The following is a 22590-nucleotide window of genomic DNA, read 5'->3' on the forward strand; positions in this document are numbered from 1 at the left end:
CATTACTGCCAAATGTCGTCTTCTTGCCTGGGGCAGAGAAAGGCTCTAAGGTTTATTTTCTAAGCCACTGGGGACTGGTGTGGGGTGTTGAGGGAAGCATGGAGGTCTCCTCTCCCTTCCAAGATCTGGCCTCTCTGAACAGGATAGGAGGGAAGATTTTTGGCTGGAGTGCCATGGATTCATTCTGTTTACCTCATTGACTAATCTCTGCTGAGAGATGGGAGATTTCCTGGGGGTCTCCTCAATGAAAGGGAAGCCATAGGAAGGACACAGAGAGGTACTAGACATCATTACTGTCTCTGACCCTCAGTTTATTGATCTGTAAAATGGGAAAATTGATCTACAGGAAGTGTTTAGCACTGTGCTGGGAACTGAGTAGCCCTCTGGGACTAGAGGTTGTGAGTTGTCTCTGTTATTTTGAGGACGAATTAATAGGGGTTGTTGTTCAGCCGTGGCTTCCGGTGGGAGGCTGAGCCAAGTGGGTGAGGCTTGGGTTCCCACCATTTCACCAGTTCTGTGGTTACTTGAGTTCTCATCTGTAAGACAAAGATAATAACTCCTTTGTTATTGGCAGGAAGAGTTACTGAGATATCCCTTGGTGTTTTTTCATTTGCGGCTGCTGCTAAGACTCAGAGAGAAGCAGAGGTCTTTCCCCTTCCCCAGATCAGGAAGGTGCTGGAATCTTGGAGTTCTGGGCCTGGGGCTCCTGCCTCAGGGGTGCATGGAGGGTATTTGTGTTTCAGGCTGCAAATCGAAAGGAGGCTGGCACAGAAGACAATCCCTCCTCTTCTTTATGGGGGTGGAGAGCCGAGGGGGAGTGATGTGATGAGGGAGCAGAGGGCAGAGGCAAGCAGTGTGGGGTAATGGTTAGGAGCTGCTTGGTCATCATTTTGAGCTGTCAGAGCCTCAGCTTCCTCATTTATCGAGTGGGAGAGCCAGAAGCTGTGGGGGGTGGGGGTGGTGTGAGTGAAGGTCCATGAGACCCTTAGCCCCTGTATCTGCTGGGCAAACGCTTGTCTTGGTTTGGGATCCCCAGAAGCAGACCTTGAGACCAGGATTTGAGGGCAGGTAGTTGATTTGGGAGGTGATGCCAGGAGACACTGGTAGAGGAGGGAGAAAGTGAGGAGAGGGGGAGACGGCTCATAAAGGTGTGTTATCAAGCAAGTGACTCTGTGGGCACCTGGGGCTTAGTTCCGCTGGGATGCCGGGAGCCAGTGTGGAGTTGTTCTCTGCTCCCAAGGGATGAGGAAGCCGGGTTATTTATCCACCAACCTCCAGGAAGCCCAAGAGGTTGGGGGTGGTCAGAACCCGGGAGCCATGGCCATGCCTGTTTTGGAGAAGTAGCCCTGTGGTGTCCAAGCTGCTCACCTCTGACAGGATCCTGTGGGCTGGAATGGAGACCCTTCCATCGGGACTGGATAGGACCGAAGACCAGAGGCCCTGCCACGTCCTCCAGGCTCCCTGGAAGCCCTCACAACAGAACCTTGTAAGACCCTAGGGGGCCGGAGGAGACCTACCCCAGACAGGATGGGGATGGGCTTTGTCATCTCCCTTGGGGGTGGGGTTCAGACCCAGATTTCATATGATTTAGAAAAACAGTGGAATGTGGTGTGTGGGGCGTGGACCACAAAGTGTGGCTGGGAGTCGAGGATGCGTGGGGAGCACAGGGCCTGGCGCTTAGCAACTGCCCAGGGAGTGTTCGCCGACCCTGGTGTAAGCACCTGGTGCAGAGTCTTGTCCCGGCCCCTCCGTGTCCCTCATGGCCTAGCCCAGGGCTTGGAGACAGGAGAAACTCCTTCCTGGCTGCCTTTCCACACTGTGAGCTGTCCTTATGCCTGTATTTACTCTGAAGTTCGGTAACATCTTTTCCTGAAACACACCCCCGTCCCTTCCTGCCAGGCCCCTCGTGAGACTAAAGGGTTCTGTGTGCTGGGGAAGGCCCAGACTCTGGAGGACAGGGGCCTCATTGTCTGTCCTGAACCTGCTGGCATGAGGGTGGACAGGGAGACAATGGCAGTCACGCACTGTCCCAGCAGGATGTCAGTGATAAGACCCAACATCCTGGAGGCCAGCTAACAGGAGTGACAATGACATCAACCACAAGTGACATTGTCTGAGCACCTCCCATGTGCCAGGGACCGTTTTCTCTCATTTCATCCTCACCACAGGCTTCCAAGGTAGGGACTGTGACTCTTCCCATTTTACAGAGAAGTAAACTGAGGCTCACAGAGTGGGAGATACATCCCAGAGTCAAACAACCATGCGAAGTGGGGGCCAGGCCAGAACTCACAGTGTGCCTCCAGAGTCACACTGCTCAGAAAGCCTTCGACCCACCACACTGCCAAGGTCAACACAATGTGTGTCCCCCACGGAAAAGGTTGTCCTATCATAGGTGGTCTTGAGGCTGACATGGAAGACAGGAGGGGACAACTGGCTTTCTTATTTCTGAAGGCCAGGGAGGTGGGCAAGACCTTGGACCTTGTCCATGGGTGACCTGATGTGGCCCAGGCATAGCTTGGGCATGGCCTAGATTGCCTCAAATGTGCCTGAACAGGACCTAGATGTGGCTTGGATGTCCAATTCATAACCTGCCAGGGGAAAAATGACTCCTGAGTTGGGACAAAGACACACTCCAGATGGCAGGAGTCAGAGACAAGTGTTTCTTTATTTCAGAGAGGGACAGTCTACAGAGCAGACTCCCACACTCCCACTGAGCCCCAGCCCGCCCTGGGTGGCCAGCGTCCAAGTCTTCACTGGGAGAGAAGAGAGTGGTCCGGGGTTCTACTAAGAGGTTGGGGTGATCACAAGGGCATCCTGGAATTGGAGGAGAAAAGTCAAAAAAGGTTATTTTTAACATCCTGCCCTGTTGTGGTTTTTGCTGGTTTGTCCTCCACAAGGTGATCACTGCCACCGGGGGTCATGACCCTGAACTCACACATAAAGAATTCTTGGAAGGTTTGTGTGAGAACAGGGACACCATGCCGGGGTTGGGGGAACAGGTAAATTATCTGAGATTATACAGGACCATTGTCTCCAAGCCCAGCAGATCACAAAACTCCCAAGAAGTTTTGTAAAATTCGGATTCCTAGGCAGCTAAATTTTTTAATAACACTCTGCTCTTTTTTGAGAAACTAAGTGTGACTAGAGGAACATAATCTATTAGATTTCCCCCAACATTCTCTTATGAAAATTTTCAAATATACAGCCAGGTTGGAAGAATTTTATGGCGAACACATGCAGACTCATCACCTAGATTCTACCATTAACTTTTTTTTAAACCATACTCGCTTTATCTCATATCTCTCCATTTATTCATTCCTTTGACTATATTTAAAAACATGTTCTAAAAAAGTGAAAATAAAAACATGTTCTATAATAAGGCTATAAAAGGGACACCAATGTGCTGCTGGTCCAAAACAAGCGAATAGAGCAAAACAGGAAATTTGGAAACAGATCCAAAGAGTGAGATGATACCTTTCCAACCCAAACTGCAAATGATGGATTACGCTTTGCAACTTGATTAAAAAAAAAAAAAAAAAGAGGACAGTTGCTAAATTTCCCCTAATAAGAGATATATGAAATAAACTAAGCTCTAGCCATCCAGTTATGTGGACACCAGTTGTCCATCCAACATGAATCAATGCAGTATGTGTCAGATAAACTGCTTATATTATAATTGGATCATGATATGTGGTTCACTAGAGCATGAACTGTGTTTTCAGACATCTGCTGGGTTTTATGGGTGAGGAAACTGGGCTGAGAGAGACCAAAGGACCTGCCTCAGGTCCCCTGGCTAGAGGGGCAGAGCTGGGATTTGAACCAGTCCTCTGGTCCCTGAGTCTAGACCCAGCCTCTTTTGGTATCGTCCACAATATGCCCTCATAATTCTCCATCAAAGCCATCTGAAGCGTGGGCACGGTTTTTGAGGGTGGGCAGCTGAAAGTAAGTCAAATGTCACCTTGCCTTTGAAACCAATTAACAAAGCCTCCCCCCCTCCCCCTACCAGAATGAGGTAGGATGGAGAAAGCTAGAGGCGCATGGACCCCAGGCTAGGACAGCCACCCTCTTAGACTTACACATGAGGACGTGAGGACCTGACAGGAGAAGGGACTTGCCCAAGGTCCCCCACAAATGACCAGAGGGGTCAGGATTGGAGCACAGGCCTCCCCTCCCAGCCCACGGCTCTCCCTGCGATGGTGCCCTCCCTGGGGCAGGATGTTCAACCCCGCTCACCTTGGTCACAGAAGATGAAGCTTCCTTGAATCCCAAGGCTTTCACCATTGACAATGGGATTCCAGATCTTAATTTGCCTGAAATCATAAATGTGGTCAGAGACTGGTGGGCCTGGGGTGGGATTAGGCGGCCAGGGGCAGGCTTACCGTTCCCAAGCCTGGCACGTCCGACTCAGACTGTCCCTTCTGCCTCTGCTCGCCTGTTCTCCAACTCTGGCATCCACCTACCCCATCTCTCCCTTCACTGTCTCCAGCACCAGCTTCTGGCTGCTCCAAAGGGCACCCCTCACATCCTTTCACACTCCTGCTCAAGAACCATCAGGGGCTCCCATCTTCCGTAGTAGAAGTGCCTATACTTTGAGATTACTCACTCTAATAAAATGAAGAATTGAAACGGGCAGGGTGGGCAGAGGTTACCACTTCTCTCCACCCCTATGACGGGGGCTGAATAAAAATAATGCCACCTTTTCTCTTGGATTCCTCCACTAGTGACACAAATAACAATGCCAAAAACAGCAATGGCTAAGAAATGTTAAGCACTGACTGTCAGGCATCCCTTCCTGCCCATTACAAACCTCTTCTTTTTGCTCTGAGGAAGGTGCTCTTATCTTTCCCATTTTACAGATGGAGAAACTGAGGCCCAAAATGATAAGGCAGCTTGTCCAAGGTGAGGCAGCCAGCAAGAAGGGGAGTCAGAACTTGAGCCCAGGTCTGTCTGAGGCACACTGAGTGTGCTCTAGTTGTCTGTTTACACCCCTGTCTCTCTTCTGCTGTCAGTCCTGTGAGGCTGAGGCATTGCCTGCCTCATCTACGCATGCTTAGGCTCTGGCATGAGTAAAAGAATTGGGCTGGGAAGTTGGAGATGGGAAAGCTCATTTCCAGCTAGATGACCAGGAAGACTTCCTGGAGGAGGCAGAATTAGAACTAGGCTCTGAGGATGGGTGGAAAATAAATAAAAGGGACTCCAAATGGAGACACAGGCAGGAGAAGAAAAGCACCTGCACTTAAAGCCTGGGGGCAGGCAGGAGGGGTGGAGGGGACGGATAGCAGAGGGACGCACCATTCTCGTGTGGCAGCAGGACGGACATGAGGATCTTGGTGATGATGTTCTTCAGAATGTCAGGCTGTGAAAGAGAAGGGGTCCTGTCAATCTGGCTGAGAATCTGAAGTCCTCCCAGTCATTCCTAGGATGGGCGCCGCCCTGCCCTGTGGCAAGGGCAGCTGCTGAAGATGCAGGAATCTCAGGTTCCCTGCTGGTCAGAGCTGCCAGGGTTCCAGGGACCAGGCGGGCTGTGGGGGTGGGGCACAAACCAGCTGGCCCTGGATCTGGCAGGCGGGGCGGTGTGGTGCATTCGTGGGATGCATCGCTCACCCCCAATCTCAGGGGCTCACTCCACTGCTCTGTTCCAGCAGAATTCCCCGAGGGAATTTTGCTCTGTTTCCTGAGTTTTTGACTTCTCAAGGGAAGCCAGAAGTCCTGATTTTCACTTGGAAACTTGTCCATTAAAAAATATTTGTAAAAAAAAAAAAAAAAGAAAGAAAGACAAGACAAAACACAAGGGCGGAAAAAAACCCTCCCTCCCCGCCACAAACAAACAAACTCAAACACTCCACCACAGCAGAAGACAGGATTCAGCCAATTTGACATCTCTGATTCAGTCTGACTCAGATGGGGAAACTGAAGATGGGGGGTGGGGGCAAGGGGCTGCCCAGGGTCAGTGAGATGAGTCTGTATGAGAGAAATGAGATTGTGAATACTGGAGATTTGTTTTCTAATTCAGAGTCAAAACATTACAGAAGGAAAGTGTATCTGTGCATCTGTGAGAATATGTGTGTTCTCAGCCGTGTCTTGCATACAGCAGCTGCTCAGTAAACACCTGAACCGGGAGGTTGGACTTTGTGGCTGAGAACATGGAGGCCAGCCAGCTTACCATGGGGCTGCCCGTGGGGACCTTGTTCAGATCAAATCCTGGGAAATGTCTCCTTTCGAAATGGACCATCCTGGGCTATCCCCTGTGTCCCCAGGGAAAATCTGTGAAAACTCACCTTGAACAGGCCAATGCCCGAGTTCAACAGGTGGATCCGATCAGATCTGCAACAGAAGATGCCCGTGAGAATGGTCCTTCCGAGTCCCATTCATTCAGTCATTCATTCATGCATTACTTCAACAACTATTTACTGAGCGCCTACTATGGACCAGACAGTGCAGGTTCTGGATAAACAGGAGTGAACCACATAACGTCCTTGCTTCATGGTGCTTCCATTGCAATGCATGGGGTAAAGGGGAGGGATAGAAAACAAAGAGTTGCCCAAAGAGCAAGCAGAAACATCAGCCCAGGAGTGAGGACAATGGTGCGCTGAGGAGCTCTTTCTCCTAAAGGGCGTCCTCACTCCCAGCTCATCTGTTTGCTGCCATGTAGGAATGCAGCCCATGGCGGTCAGATGTTCTGATTTTTATATGTTGGCAACTAATTTATACTAAATAACCCTAACCCTATGTGGGCTGATCAAAACACATCTATGGGCTTGATTTGTCCCAGAAGGCTCCAGTTTGCAAGCCCTGAACTCCCTCTGGGGCAGCAGGAGGGTGGTGGGGCGGGGGGAGAGCACGCAGGGGCACAGAAGGCATTGGGAGCCACGTGCTGCTGGGCCGCGCTCCACAGGGTCTTGGCATTTGGGCAAGACAGTCACTGCCACTGTCTGGAGGGGTCCAGCTGCCCAAGGCTGAGGGGATGGTGCTGGGCAGGCCCTTCCCCTGGCTGAGGTCAGCCTGCCCCAGGGCTGCTACAAGGCCACGCCCCTCTCCTCTTCTTTCTCTCATCCTCAGTCTTCCACAGTGGGACAGCTTTTCTGCCCTCCTGGAGCACCCTTCCCTCCACGCTCACACCCAAGAGGCTCAAAACACCGAGTGTTTAAAGAAACCCAGTGATCGCCAGGCAGGACCCATTTTCATCACCAGAATCCTCACAACGATTTTCATGTTTACCTGATTTTATTAAAGCTGAGCATAAGTCGGTGACCTTCCATGTAAAACTGAGCTTCCGAGGTGGCTTCCTGCAACAAGAGAAGCCCAGGCCCCACTTCTTTTAGAGGATGTGTCCGTTGTGGGGTGTGGGCTTATGCACGGAGGCTCTGGGGCCAGGCTGACGTGGTCTGAATTGCAGCTGTTGGCTCTGTGAACTTGGGAAAGGCTCTGAGCTCTGTGGGCCTCCACTTCCTCATCTGTGGGGATGGAATCTGTACCCCCTCCCCCTCGAAGAGACCTCACATAGGACCCATGATGATGACAGTAGCTGTATACATGGAGCCCTCGCTGTGTGTCACGTGGTGTTTTAAGAGTTTTATCTGATTATCTCCTGTGATCCTCACACCTCCTTGAAGTAGGTCCTTTTGCTACCTCATTGCAGAGGTGAGCAAACTGAGGGACAGACAGATTGGTAAATGTTAACCAGTATTGTTATTGGAAAGGTCAGAAGCTAAGCCAGATCTCAAACACAGGTGCCGAAGATGACATCATCTTGACCTGTGGGCTGAGGTGAGCCTGAGTGCCTGGCTCCAGCGCCAGGTCAGCTGCATCCAGAGAATCAGCTTCTCCTGCAGGCCTGGGCTTGGTGGCCTTTTGAAAAGTGCCTGCCATCAGCCATAGAGGGGAAGTCACTAGGGAGTGAGGCTGGCTGGGGCTGCAGGTTGGGGGATCAGAATATCCCCCAACACAGGAAGCCAGGGTGCCGTGCATCCTGCGGGCTCTGTGGACGGCACTCCCTAATGGTGCGTGCGGACCACCTGCATGGCTACCTGCAGCCACCTTCCGGTAAGGGGAGTGTAACGTTAGCTTCTTACAACCTGGCACTGTCTGGCCTCCTCAGTGAGGCATGGAAGGCCTCAGTGACCCAGTGCTCAATCATGAATCTTGCCTTGCCTCTTTCTTCTCCTTGTCCTCTGTAGCATGAAGGTGGTGCCCCATTCAGATCCCTTTTTTTTGGGGGGGGGGGCGTCCATTCCTCAGCTGCTGAATGCTGCTTCTAACAGTTCACAGCTGTGCCTGACCCTGGGGAACTGCCCTTGCTTGACCAGAGCTGCCTTGCTGGGAGGTTCAGCGTTTCCTACCCCTGGGGGCAGTTAGTGACCACCAATGACTGACAATGGGATCCAAAAGGCTGGCCTTCTTGTTTCAACCTGGGCTCGACTCTATGCAACCATCCTCCAGATGTCCCTGTGGGATGAGGCGGAAGCCAGCCTCCAGCTGAGACCACATCCTTGCCCAGTACTCCTCCTTGGATCTCTCCCCTCATAGATCACTTTATAAGAATCTTTGTCTCGGGCCTGTTTCTAGGGGCCCTACCTGAGATACCTTCCTATTGCACTTGCCCTTTGATGACCACCACCCCCACACCTTTACCCACAGGGTCCCCCTGGATCAAAGCTCTGAGCTCTGACCTGCTGGGGTTACTGAGAAAATCAATTAAGAACTTATTTGGAAATGATTTAATTCTTTTCATACTTCAGAAGAGGAATTACCTCTTTCCCTCTCAGGCCTGTGGTTTGGATAGAGCTAACCCCTATTCCCCAGCTCTGGGGTGTGTGTGTGTGTGTGCACGCACGCGTGTGCACATGACCCAACTCAGAAAATTTACATATTTCATTTTTCTGGCCATACTGATTGGTTCATGAGTGAGCACTTGACTCTAGCTCATCCAATGAGAGTCAGCTTTGGAACTTTTGCTGGAACTACTAGGAAAGAGAAGCTTTCCCATTGGAGTTGCCAAGCTGATAGGTTATAAGCCTGATGCAGCTTGGGGGCACTTTCACGAAGGGATAACCTGCCTGAGGATGAAGGTAGCAAAAGGAAACAAGGCTGCCAGATGGGAAGAGAGCAGAATGAAGATGACATTGCTTGAACACCTGGATCCAGCTATTCCTGAAGCCATTTTGACTTGGACTTTTCAGTTATATGAGCTAATACAATTTCTTTTGTGCATGTGACTTAAAATTTCTGCCCAAGATCCTGACTAATAAAGAGTTGGGCCCCCAAAGCTTCTGATTCTTAGTTCAGAATTCCCTTCCCCCACCCCTGTTGGCTAAAAAGAATGGTGGAACTGTTTAGCAAAGAAGAGGGGGTGAACAGGAACAGTGAACAGCAGGGCCCTCCAGGTTGCTGCCAATGTCTCAGACACTTGAACTTACGATGCCCAGAGTGAGGAGGGGACGTTTGGCTTCACTGGTGGTGAATATTAGCAGCACAATCTCTTGGGCCACCCTGGCAATGTTCTGGTCCAGAAGGAGATCCAGGGTCCCCTGAATCAGGATCTTCACAGTCTGTTTGGGCCCCAGTTGATCTGCAGCCTAGAAAGACATCAGACCAGAGTACAGCCTCCCAAAGGCCTCACCATGGCTCACAGGCCCCATGTGGCCCCGTGTGGCCTGGCCGCTGCCCTGCTTCCTGGCTTCCCCACTTCTTCTCTGTGCATCCTCAGATCCTGGAAGAGACTGTTGCTTTCCCCGTCTCACAGCCTGTGGTTTTGCTTCCTCCTCTGTCTGGAATACTTTTCCCTTCAGGGAAGCCCTCCCTAATTTCCCAGACTGTATCAGGTGCCCCAGTAGTGCTCTCATACCCCTAGAATCTGTCCTTGATCACATTTGTAACTGAAATATTATCTATGTAATTATTTGATCCAGGTCAAACTGTCCTGTTAGATTGAAATCTCCATGAGGACAGGGACCGGTCCTTTCCAGTCACCAGTGCTGGAAGAAAAGAGCAGTCCCATGTGTGTTTTATTGCCCAGAGGCCAGTGAACAGACCACAGCAAACACCCTTCAAGCTGCAGATGGTAAATGGACCAACCTTTTCACTGATCACCTTGATACTTGACTTCAGCAGGTGGTCCAGGTCTGGAAGCTGAGGAGGAGAGGAAGACAGAGCAGGCCAGCTGGAGGGGAGGGGAAGACACACCTCCAGCAGCCCCACTGCTGGGGTCCCCAGAACCCCAGAGCAGCCAAGAGAGCCCGGTGGTCTGGTGCACACATCTGTCCCTGGTGGGAAACAGCCCCTAGGTCAGCAGCTGTGGGGAATGAAGTCCTAGCTGGCCTGGGCTTTTGTGGTGAGTTGATGGGGGTCGTGGGTTTGTGGGCAGCTCCTCGTTCCCAGAGGACGTAGAGAAGTGATTCAATTCTTACTACCCTCAGGAATGTGGTTGCTGGTGACCACTCCCCTTTTCTTACCAGTCCCTTACCCTGACTTCTAATCCCCAAGAGCTTGGGGCTCTGTCAGCTGACCTGAAGCCCTGCCCTGCTCCCATAACTGGGCCAACTCTATCCCCCTCTGGGCCTCAGTTTCCCCATCCGTCCCCTGAGAAGAGGTAGCACTCCAGCTGACTGGTGGTCATCTGCTGTGCGGGAGTGATGAGGATTCCAAGGCTGTGTCATCATCTAGGCTCAGAAGGAAGGAGGGCCCTGAGAGATTCGTGCTGTCTGCCAGAGGTCCTGTAGTGGACAGCAGTGGTGTGATTGCCGCCACAGGCCAGTCAGTATCTAAGATGTCTTTTGGGCAGGACTGTTATTTGGTAGAGGAAGAGGTATTTCAGGTTCCAAGGAGCAGAACTAGGATGTTACAGGGAAGTTTTCAACTTCAGTGTTAATGTCAGAGGCAGGGTCTGGTCTGTTAGAGGCAAGAGTGAGCTCTCCATTACTGGAGGTACGTAAACCAGCCTGACAGGGGATTCCTGCTCAGGGGCTGAGGGGGCCCTGATTTGATTCAGGAACTCCCCATGATGCAGCAGAGGTGGCTTCATCTTCTGTCCCATGCTGAGTCTTACCACAGACTCCAGCAGGACCATGAATTCTTCTGGAGGGAGCAAGGCAGCTACTGCAGCTTTCACCACATCCTTCCTCATGGTGAGGCTGAAAGGGACGTTGTACAGGGTGGGCATCCTCAGGGAAACCAAAGACACATTGAACCACTTGGTCACCTTTCCTTCTGAGTTCAACAACTTGGCCTAAGGAGACACAGAGCAGAGAGTTGGCTTGGAACTTTAATTCCACTACATATTCAGTAGTAACCTAGAAGGAAATGACACCATTCAGCCTGTTTCCCCTTTTACATTTGCTACCAGGAAGCTTAGCCTGGAATTCAGTGCCTTGCTGTAGATGATGCCTTATCTCAGGTACCTAGCAACATCTACTCCACTTGCACCCTTCAGATAATCTCTGATTAAAAAAAAAATCTAGATGTCTTGTTTGACATTTAGGTTTCAACTTCTCAGATACCTCCCGGACCCTTTCGATGAAGGGAAGATTCAAAACTGCAACAAAATGGAAGGAAATGTTTGATGCTGGTTTTCCAAGGGATCCACAAAAACTAGTCTGAGATTCGTGTTGCCTTGCTTGGCCTGGTCCCCCAGGGCATCCAGTGCCAGTGTGGGTGTGTGGCTCCACATTTTACAGAGAGCTGACAGTTCTCTTCTCTTGCCTGCAGGCCCCATGCAGCCTCATTTCATCCTCTCCTTGGGGACTATTGTGATTACATTTTATACATGAGGAAATTGAGGTTCAGAGAGGTGAAGGAACTTGCCCAAAGACACACAGCCAGGGAGTTGTGAAGCTGGGAGAGAAACTTAGGTCTGTGTGATCCTCAGTGATATGTCTCAATCCTGGGCTCTTGTTCAAGGTCACCAGATATTTGAGGATTGGGCAGGGGCTTGCTTGAGAGAAAGACCAGGAGACCCAGTGCACACACTCTGGCCCCTGACTGGGGAAATAAGGGTCAGAGGAAATCAAGACACTGGGTCAATGTCCTGTATGTGGCCCTTAGATTGTATCTGCTGATTTCTCTCCCTCAGCTCAGAATGGTTTACAAGGGACATGTTCAGCCTGTTGAGGTTTTTCTAAATCCACCTGTGTGTCCTAACCGTGACCTGTGTTTTCTCCCCTGAAACAGACTCATGGTGTCTGATCCTTGGCAGTCAGAGAAGGGCAGTGATGTCCCCACTTACCCTTGAGGTCCCATGACACTCACCCCCAGGATGAGATGGACAGCATTACTGAAGATGGCAGAAGACAGAAGATCAAACTCCAGGTGGTTAGAGTTGAGAGAAATGGACACTGCTCAGGAACAAAGAGAAAGTATTGGATGGGGTGGTGTGGGGCTGCTTTTGGCTAGAGCTGCATTATTGCAAAGGCTGGGGTAAGTAGGGAGGAGCAGGAGTAATGTTGATACAATGATAAACATAATGATGATCATGACTGACATTTTTTTGAGCGCATATCATGCACCAGGCACTGCGCTAAACCTTTACTTGTGTTAGCTCGTTTAATCCTCACGATGACCTTATTTTACAGATTGGGAAACCAAGGCTCATAAAAGTGAAATGACTTGCTCAAGGGTATACTGTGAAAGGATCTGAACCCAGCCGGTCCTATGCCAAAGCCCTGGTTTGGAACAAAACTGACCTATTGTTTATAACTCTCCACCTCCCCCACCAGTGTGATTTGACCCACCTCAGCAGGGTCTGAGTCTGTCCAGGGGATCACTTGCATTTGCCTCGGGATTCCCCATTTGGCCGCCAGGTGGCGGTGGTGTCCCATCTGCCACCGGCTGTTGGGTGGAGAATGGAGAGAGGACCACAGAAGGGCGCAAGAGTGCAGGGGCCAATTGGTCCTTGGTCCGCCTACTCCAGAGGAGACCTCCCGCCCTGCCCCAAGCCTCCTCCTGCTTCTGAACCTTAGTTTCCTCATCTTAAAATGGGGTGGGGGTAATAATAGCATACCTGCATCATAAGTTGTACAGGACTGCTACATAGTAAATTTGGCTCAAATCTGAATTAAACCAGACTTGGAACTTGAAGAATTGGGTTTTAAGCCTTCTCCTATCACTAATCTCCTCTGTGAACTTGGATAAATAATTTAACTTCTGAGCCTCAGTTTCCTGATCTGTGAAGTGGGGGTAATGATCCCTACCTACTACACAGAGTTGTCTGAGGAGTCAGTGAGACCATGTATATAAAATACGCTGCCCAAGGTCTTGGCCCAAAGTAGGTGCTCTGTGGAAGCTGAATGCCTATTGATTCTCCTCTTCCCACTCTTCTCTGGTGGCTCTTTGAATGAGCCTCTTCAGATCCCAAAAAAGTAGATGGTAGAATTTTCTTCTTCCCACCCACCCCTCTCTGAGGGGTCCAAGAATTCAGAATTTCACTCTGAGGGATCTGAAGATACAACCTGTTTCTTCTCTTGTTCCTGCTTCTCCAATAGCCTCCAGTAGTCTCTGTATCATCTATCCATCCACCCACATCAATCCAGCCCCTCTCTGTGTCAGGCAGAACACCTGCTATGTGCCTGGAACTTTTCTGTACATTCTTTTTTTGGGCAGAGGAGGGGGGGAAGAATTAGAAAAGAACAGCATTTTTGCTTTGCCAGGCAAAGGGGAGGCACAGCTGGCTAGTGCCTTAGAGACTGTGAATCCATCTTGGGACTGGTGTCCTGAGGTTTTATGGAAAAACTGGGTAGAACAGAAAGGCGACAACAATCAGGGCATTTTCCAGGCTTAATTCTGATGAATCCACCTGGCATCTCAGAGAAACTCTGGAGGGTCTGTTCATTCTTCTGAGGCTATCAGCCTGCGACCACCTTCCCAGAACACAGCTTCTGTGGTAAAGGATAAGATATTCTGGGTAAAGACTGTGTAGGGAGAGGAGAGTGTAGAGGAAATGATAAAGGAAAAAATGGAGTGAGAGAGGATGGCTGTGTCGCAGGTCTTGGTCAAGTCCCTGGGACAAGCCCCACCAAGTGAGGGTCCTTGGCTTCAAGCAGGAAAGAATTCAAGAGTGAGCTATATAGAGTGAAGACGGAGAGATACACACTCTATAGACAGGATGCAGGCCATCTCAGAAGGCCAGAGAGGCCATGAGGCATGGGGGTGGGTGTTTAAAGTAAAAGCAGATACACACTCTGTAGACAGAGTGTGGGCCGTCTCAAAAGGCAGGTGAAAAGGCCTAGGAGATACACATGCCACAGGCAGAACGTGGACCATCTTACTCAGAAGGGAGAGCGGCGGCCTCAGAGCATGGGGCCGGCTGGGAAAAAAGAGATCAGGCCTCCTGTGAACTCTTAATCCTCACCAACCATCCTATGAGGTAGGGACATATAAGCCCCATTTTACAGATGAGGAAACAGAATAAGGAGGTGGAGTTGGCTTTTTCAAAGCCATGGAGCAAGTCAGTGGCAGAACTTGATTTGAACTTGGGTTTATCTGGGGCGCCCACTGGCTCACATAGAACCTCACACATACTATGTGCTTTTGAAGTCACAGCTGTGGGGATTTCCTGCCTGCTCACCCTGGGCAGGGGTCAAATGATGCTTGTCCCACTTGCTCCTGGGCTGGGTTGCTGCTCAGGCCTTATCTGGGGAGGACTGCCTTGGGCCGAGCCAGGGCCTGCAAACCAGCTCAGCAGTAAAGGAAAAAGGCGGGAGAGAGTGGTGTACCTACCCCTCACCAGGTTCAGGAAGTCCACACGCATGTCCTCAAAGGCCGCCTTGACCACAGGACACAGCTGCAACCGCACAAATGCAGGGCCTGCATCAGCCAGGGGCCAGCACACAGCCCCACGGTCACCTGGGCCCAGCTCACCTGGGCTGGGCTGGTCGCTGTGCCCATGGCCAGCCAGATTTTCACCCATGGGGTTGAGGACTCGGTGATAGGTCCATTCCCCCAGCCATCACCGCTGCTCAGAGCCCACCACAGTCCCCTGGTGTCGTCTGGGATCTTTTGCGATGGTTTGTCCCCTACCCTGTGTCCAGGGTGTGCCTGGCCTGCCAGCTGCCCTCCCCATCAGACTCACTGAGTTCACAAGAACCCACATTTTCGTAAGAGGGAAATGGAGAACGCATTCCTTCCTTCACTTATTCAAACAGTCGTTACTGAGTCCCTCCCACACGTCAGATTAGAACAGAGGCCAGCAAGACAGACCCAACCAGACTTGTGAACAATTATTGTGGGTTTCTAGCCCCAGCACATCTCTTTGCCCCCTGAACTCTTCTCCCCTCAAAATTCCAGAAGTTCTCAGCAGGGGGTAATTTTGTCTCCCGAGACACTTGGAAATTTCTGGAGATGTTTTTAGTTGTCACAGTTTAGGGGGATCTAGTGGGTGGAGGCCAGGGATGCTGGTGAACACCCCACAGTGCAAAACTCATTGCGTCCTGATTGTTTTGTTGTGTTTTACTATTATCTGTTGCTCTCGAGTTTACGCCTGTCATATCTGCATGGAGGAAATGCCATACAAGAGCGAGCTACTACGCATCTCTTCCTGACTCTGCTCAGTGACGTCACATTAGTAGCCTGAATTAGCCATGGAGGGAGTGTTTATACCAGGGAAATCAGTAAATGCTACACATCAGGGCTCCCTTCCTTCAGCCCCTCCTAAGTCAAATTGTTGACAGTTTATCAGCACATCACTGTTCAAGGACTCCTGGCTGACTTATAGCAGTTTCATTACCTTGACCTCGACCATCCACTGCTGACAGATTGACGCATGCCCAGAAGCTTCCCACTCAAGGAGACTCAGGTCCCTTAGCACCAACTTGCAGTTCCACCCCTGCCCCGCAGGGGGAGCAGTCTTCACAGGCCAGAGATACCCTGAAGCCACTTACCTCGCTTTTCACCAGTTTGGGCAGGGCTGGTGCCAGGAGGTTTATGAACTTGTTGGCTAAGGAGTTGACCTGGAAGGAGTACCTTCCCAAGAGGAGAAGAGGAGAGAGATTAGGAGGGGTCAGAGATGATCACCCCCTCCCCCATTTTACAGAAGAGGGGACTGAGTCCAGGGGAGGAAAGAACTTGCCTGAGGCACAGGTCCTGGTAGAGACAGGGCTGGGTATAGACCCAGAGTCCAGTGTAGATGGTGGCAGAGAGTTCTTAGGGATGGGGGCTGGGGCTTGTCTTTGGAAATTTGTGCTAGACACTGGGATGAGGGCAGTTGGCCTGCTAAGGAGGAATGGAGGGAAGCACCATGTCTTTGAGCATCTGCTGACTGCTGAGGGCTGCTGCCCCATCTAATCCTCTCACTGTGGCCTGGAAAGCGAGGTATGGGGAGGTGACTTGCTCAGCGTCACCTGGACGCAGATGAAGGAGATGCGTTTGCCTGACTCCACAGTTTTTACCCATGGCTCCACTTAGCCCTGCCCACTGGTTAGAGGAGGCCTAGGAAAGAGCCTCCTCTCCACCTTCAAATGTTTGCCGCAATTTCTGGCATGATGCCTGAAATCCCATCCTTCTTGCTTTGTCCCCTGGTGTCTTGAACTCTCTTTGCTATTACAGATTTCCTGGAGGGAGCCCCAGATCAGGAGTCAGGAGGGATAAATCCCTTTCTTTCTGTGGGCCTCAGTGTTCTCCGTCTGTAAAATGGGGGCAAGGCCACTACCTGGCTTCCCTCCCAGATGTGCTAGGAGGTGGCCAGTGGGAGGTGACCACACTCACTTTTTCAGCAGGTTGATGTGCAGGCTTCTGCGGATGTCGGAGCAGTTGCTGAGGACCAGATGGCTGTGGCCCGCCTTGCTTGTCTCCACTTGGATGATGGTTTCAACCTCCAACTGCATGTGCATCTCCATGAAGGACTTAAGCAGGGGCCTGTGAGTGGAGGAACCCACTGCTGGGAGCTCCATCCCAGCCTCAGGCTGGAGCAAGCCTGCTGTCCTTCTCTGTCTCCCGGCTCTGGCACCTCCCTTCTCGGTCTCCTTGCTGGGGCCTCCTCATCTTCTCAAATGTTTACCTCATTGGTTCCCAGGCTCAGTTTTTGGAATCCTCTGCTGTTTTAAATCCTCTGAATATGCCACTAGCTTCCAAACTTATGCCTAACTCCTTACTCAAAGGTTTTACAGGCATCTCAGATTTAATGTATACAGACTGAACTCTGGACCCTTCCCCAAGCCCGCTCCTCTCCCGATCTTCCCTGCCTTGTTTGCTGGCCACTCCAGCTGCCCGTTGCCCAGCAGCCTTGACTCCTCAATCTCCCCTGGCCCCGGCCCCGCCCAGAGCCCCCATTCAATCCATCAGGAAATCCTGTTGTTCCTACCCACCTCCAGGACATATTTGGAATCCGACTACTTCTCACCACCTCCTGCTTCCAAACCCCAGTCCAAGCTATTATTGTCTCCTCCTGAGCTGTTGCCGTGTCTTCGGGATAGCCTCCCTGCCTGCACTTTCGCCCCCATGCACAGCAGCCAGAGGGATTTTTTAAGAATGTCATGTCATGTGCCTCTTCTGCTCAGAGCCCTGCCTGGCTCCCATCTTGGTAAAACCAAGTCCTCAGCTTGGCGCACAAGGCCCTGCATGATCTGGCCACAGCTGCCTGCAGGCCTCACCTCCTACCACTCTGCCCCCTTTCCCTGCCCCCCATGCCTTTCTCTGAACAAGGCAAGTGCACTCTTGCCTGAGGACCTTTGCACTTGCTTTTCCTTCTGCTTGGAAGTCTCTTTTCCAGACACCTGCATGGAGGATAGGGGCGGGGAGCACCTAGTAGGTGAAGCTGTCAGGCCCGCTGTGTCTGACGGGGAGAACACTCACATGTTGAATGCAGCTACCAAGTCCAGGGGGACCTTGACTATCAGCTCCTGGTCTTTGGCCCCGGGTTGCACCTGCAGCTGGAGGATGCTAGCTGAGGTGATGTTCAGCCTGGATGGGACAAAAGAGAAATGAGAGCCATATGTTCAACTGATCATCATCCCCAGACCAGTCCCCTCCATTTTTCTGGCCCCCACCCAGTGCCCAGCTAGCAGGTGGACTCAAGCCCTGACTCCTCCTCAGCATGGTCTTGCCCCATCCCTTCCCTTCACCCCTGCCCAGAACACTTCCATGGCTCCCCCTTCACTTAGGAGATGAATCTGGGCTCCTGAGGCTGACCTATAAGAGCCTCTGTGCCTGGGCCAGCTGGCCTCTCACTCTTCGCCTTGGGGTCTAAGCACCAGCCATTCTGACTCTCACCCTCTGTGCCTTTGCTCAGGTTGGTCCCTCTGCCCAGAATGCCATTTCTCCTTGTCTCCTGGTGAGCATGAAGTCATTGACTTACCTGTCACCTCTACTGAGAAACATCACCTTGTCTCTTCACCGTCCCACCCCAGGCGACCTTCCTCGGGGGTCGCCCCTCTTTAGAGTGCCTATGTCACTCTTATGGTTATTGTTAACTCCTCTGGGAGCCTCTGAGGGGAGAGGCTTTGTTTGATTCATTCTTCATGGTCAGACACAGAGTTGACACCAACTGATACTTGCTGGCTGATCAACTGAGCGTGCAAAGTGTGTTTTGGGCAGAGGTGTGGGCCGAGAGCGAGCTCCCAGCTTGGTTCTGCTGCACTTACTGGGTGATATGCTTCAGGACGGACTTCACTAGTCTACTGATGATGCCACTGGCTGGCTCGTTGTGTATGGTACTGAGCAGTGGCAGCTGCTGGAGAGTGTTGACAGCATCTCGATTCTTCAGTTTCTCTGCCAGTTCTGCAGGCAGAGCCCAGAGATTAGGGTCCAGCAGGAGGGGAGAGAAGAATGGCTTGGGGCGGGCTCCAGGCTGGGAGGGGACATCACTCAGGGTTACTTGGACTGGGACATAAGGCAAGGGTATATATAGATGACTCCATTCTGACCATCTCCACTGTGTAGATGTGAACTTGAGGATGATGGTCCAGATGGGTCATTTTCATAGGCAGTCTGCAATGGGGACACATGTGGGACCATTCACACCCTTGAACATCGCCAGCCTCTGCCAGGAGTTTTGGCCAGGACACCTGGCACAAGAAGCTGCATCCCTCTCACTGGCCAGGGGCAAACACTCCAGAGCCAAGAGGCAGGGAACTCATAAGGCCCTGTTTGGGGTTGTTTCGCTGCTGAAACAAACTTACTGATTCTCTGGCATCCATATCCTACAGCCTGTGGTCCAAAGAACCCCAGGTGCTGAGCAGAGAAAGGAGGAGCCAGGTGCCCTGGGTTCAAGTCCCTACTGTACTTTTTCCCTGGCAGCCAGAGCCCTTTTGGTTTGTGTACAGAGTAGGTCCGAGTGCTGGAGAGCTGATACTCTGGAAGCAGCCCACAGCCAATGACTGATGGGAATTGGTGTATAAATACCCCAGCTCCCTCAACTCTTGGGCAGGATGATTCAGTTGTGTGTGTCCCCCACTATGTCCCAGAGTCCCTGTGTGTTATTGATTCTCATTGACAAAGCTAGCTTTTTTGTCTGCCCTGTGACAATGGAGCTCGTCCCTGTAAACATCCTCTTTGCCCGGCTGGTGCAGTGTTAAGTCCTGTCAGTGGGGGGACATGGAGGAGGAAGGAGCTTCCCCTCTTGGCGCTGGTGTGCTCCTCTTGCCAGACTCCAGTGGTGTCACCTCCCAGGGCTCCCGGCTGCAAGTCGAGCAGCACTCCCATGGGCAGCTAGTGACTGCGGGCACCCCAGCTCCCTTCCAGGCAGTTTGCCAGAGACAGCATCCCAAGGAGTCAAGAGCAATCCCTTCCTCCTGGGTCTGCTTCCCAGAGAATTCCATTGGCTCCCCGGTAGGCTATTCTCTGCCAGCTGGCCTCAGCCTGCCAACCGTGAACTGGCTCTGACCCAGGCCAGCTCAGGGGGCTTCAACCCCTCTTCTTCCACGAGGTCTGGGGAGGATTCTCCCCTCAGGTTTCTTCTGTACATGGATTTGAGCCCCCTGCTGTGTCCCAATCCCTAGGGTATCCTTTGGAATTCTCTCTTTTTTCCTCCTTAGCCAATTTCCCATTATTCCAATTCTTGCTAATAGTTCTTTAAACAAACCCATCTGTTGGGCTCACTGCATGGTTTCTGCCTCCTGCCTGGCCATGAATAACGCAGATGCCCAGTCGGACTGAGCTTCAGCTTGCGGTGGTAACTGGCTTGCCCTTACCTGGGTTGCTTCCCATCTCCTGCATGTGTTTCCCGGGATTGCCTGAAATCCCCCCACTGGCACACTCTCAACTCAGACTCTGTGGCTCGGGGAACCTGACTGGCTGCTCCTCTCCAAGCTCCTTCTGGCTGAAATTCCACGTGCTTGCAATTCAGTGTTGGCCTGGGGTACTTCTGCCTCCCCGCCCAGCACCCAGACCTCTCTGCTCCCCATCCCTACTTGGGGATAGTTCCTCTGGCTACAATGCCTGTCTGGCCCTGCAGGACCTGGCCCGGCCCTGCCCATCCAGCCACAGCCGGGGCCCACTGCACGCAGAGGGTTGGGCTCTACGTGCTTCAGTCCCTCCGGAGCTGACTGGTTCGTTCCCTCTCAAGGGACAACACTGGAGCACTGGTTCTCAACTGAGGCAGTGTCCCCTGGGAGACATTTGGCAATGTATGGGGACATTATTGGTGGTCACAGCTGGGCCCAGGATGCTGCTAAACACAGGAAGGACATGCACAGGACAGCCCACCACAATAAAGACGTATTTGGCCCACAAGATCAGTCGTGATGAGACTGAGAAGTTCAGCTGGAGAGGTCATTAAGCTCTTGTCACTTCCTGTCCTACTGGGTGATTCCAGCAACCCGGGGAGGAAGGCCCTCTTCTATAGGAGGAAACCAAGGCTTGGAGACTTGCCAGGGCCACAGAGCTGGAGTGGGATAAGGCTGTGCCAGGGCCAGGCAGCCAGACTCCCAGCCGAGGGGCTTTGCTCTGACGACTACTTGCGCCCTGGGTCTAACTCAGAGAAGGTGCTCTGGCAATGGGGTTTAAGCAAGAGTGGGCAGAGAGGTAGTTGCACCGTCACATTCGGAGGCCACACACCCCTTCCACAGACCAGGGAACCACAGAGTAGTGGGTTTTGAAATCATGGAATTTAAGAAGAAGGGGACCTTGGAGTCGTGGACTCTTGATCAAAGACACTCCCAGTCTTTGTAACTTACCCAATCAAGTCTCACCCAGGATCTGGGATCCCAGTGGGCCTTGCACACTCCCACTGATGGGGAGCTCCCTTCCTCCTTTGCTCCACCTGCCCCCTTGCCTTATGGTGGTGAGGCCAGGGTGGCCAAGACTTACTTTCTTTGATGACTTCTGGGCTGAGGCTGAGAACCGCAGGAGGGCTGAAGTTGGCTCCCACCAAGTTGGCTGCCATCAAACCACAGAGGAAGATGAAGGTTCGTGGGCTGGCCATCTTCCTGAGGGTTGGTCAGTAGCAGGCAGCAGGTGGCAGAACCTGAGGTGAGCACAGAGGGCCCAGTTAGCCGGGCAGAGAGGCCTGGCCAGGCCCACCAGGTCTGATGACGGGGGCGTGGGGTCCAGGAGAGGCTGTTTAGTGAGATGGTGAAGAGAGTGGGCTCTGGAGCCCAACTGGGCCTCTGTCCTTAGACAATCAACGTAATCTCTCTGTGCTTCAGTTTTCTTATCTGGCAAATGTGCGTCATAACTCCACTTATAAAGTTGGGATTAAATGAGTTCGTATCTAGAAAGCGTTTAGCACAGTGCCTTTCAAATGGCAAGCTTTTGGAAAACATGTTATTTTCTTGAAGGATCCCCACTATCAGTGCTCAAGACAAAACACTTCTGCTGCTGATTTCCCCGACCCTGTCACTGTGGCACTCAAACCCTCCCACCCCAGCCAGCTTCACTTCCTGCCTTCTCCCTTTTGCTCTGTAAAGTTCCAGTCACTGCAAGCTGCTTGGAGCTCCCAGAACATCCCTGTTCACTCCCGCTGCCTTTGCCCTTGCTCTGCCTGCTTCCCGTAGTGCTTGCCCCCTTCGTCCCCTGCCTGCCGAACTCCTACTTGTTCTTTAAAACTCTACCTCTGCATCCCTTTCTCTGTCAAACTTTCCCTTTCCTGCAGCCACAGACCCTGGAGAAGTGTTGCCCTGGTGGCTGGTGCATGCCCAGGACAGGAAGTTTGGAAGCAGGAGAGAGATGAGAATTCAGGTAGGACTCAGAGGGCTTTGCTTAATCCAAGAAACTCAGGAAGGGGCCTGCAGAGGGAGTGGGTGGCTGCTAGGAGCCAGGGAGAGGAAGGCAAAGAGAGGTGAGAGGCCCATGGGTGGCTCCTGGGAGAGGAGCTTAGGGTACTCTGGCCCCTGGGCTGCTCTGTCTTCTCCAGGGGATGGGACACCAGCGGCTGTAACCTCGTCCTGAGCTTCCCAGCTTGCACCCTGGCTCTGCCTTCAAGCCCCCATGGAAGCTTCTGCCACCTGTGGACTTTCTTGCTCGGAGAGATGGAGGATGCTGACCCAGAGACCTGAGCCCTTGCCTGGCTTAGCACATGGGCTTCCTGTTGCCAAAGACAAATGTGGAATGATGTGCATCTTCCGTGGGCTGAACAGGGTGGGCTCTTTGAGGCGCTGGCAAGAACAATTCAATATCTGCCTCCCTGACCAGGCCATGAGCTCCGGAAAGAAGGGTTGGGTCTACCTG

At 52.0% G+C, this 22590-nt stretch overlaps 1 protein-coding gene across 1 annotated transcript; it reads right to left on the minus strand.

The window, feature by feature from the left end:
* Window positions 1-2740: 2740 nt before the first annotated feature.
* Window positions 2741-21346, minus strand: BPIFB1 (BPI fold containing family B member 1). Its single transcript, XM_010982688.3, has 15 exons — window positions 21232-21346; window positions 18567-18702; window positions 17779-17886; window positions 16693-16842; window positions 15870-15951; window positions 14710-14773; window positions 12244-12329; window positions 11045-11224; window positions 10075-10128; window positions 9417-9575; window positions 7219-7286; window positions 6279-6324; window positions 5293-5356; window positions 4234-4310; window positions 2741-2814 (listed from the first exon to the last, which is right to left on the minus strand). Exons 1-15 carry the CDS (start codon window positions 21344-21346, stop codon window positions 2785-2787), a joined length of 1419 nt encoding a protein of 472 aa, XP_010980990.2. The 3' UTR covers window positions 2741-2784.
* Window positions 21347-22590: the final 1244 nt, after the last annotated feature.

The sequence above is a fragment of the Camelus dromedarius genome, chromosome 18 (assembly GCF_036321535.1).
Source record: "Camelus dromedarius isolate mCamDro1 chromosome 18, mCamDro1.pat, whole genome shotgun sequence".
NCBI classification, from domain to species: Eukaryota; Metazoa; Chordata; class Mammalia; order Artiodactyla; family Camelidae; genus Camelus; species Camelus dromedarius.

Bases quoted from the DNA above. Each gene is read 5' to 3' on its own strand.
- BPIFB1 (XM_010982688.3), bottom strand. From the start codon at position 21,346: ATGGCCAGCCCACGAACCTTCATCTTCCTCTGTGGTTTGATGGCAGCC. The intron at 15,952-16,692 runs GTGAGTGTGGTC...CCTCTTGGGAAG, and splicing joins CACATCAACCTGCTGAAAAA to GTACTCCTTCCAGGTCAACT. The intron at 4,311-5,292 runs GTGCGTCCCTCT...TTATGATTTCAG, and splicing joins CCTGCTGCCACACGAGAATG to GCAAATTAAGATCTGGAATC.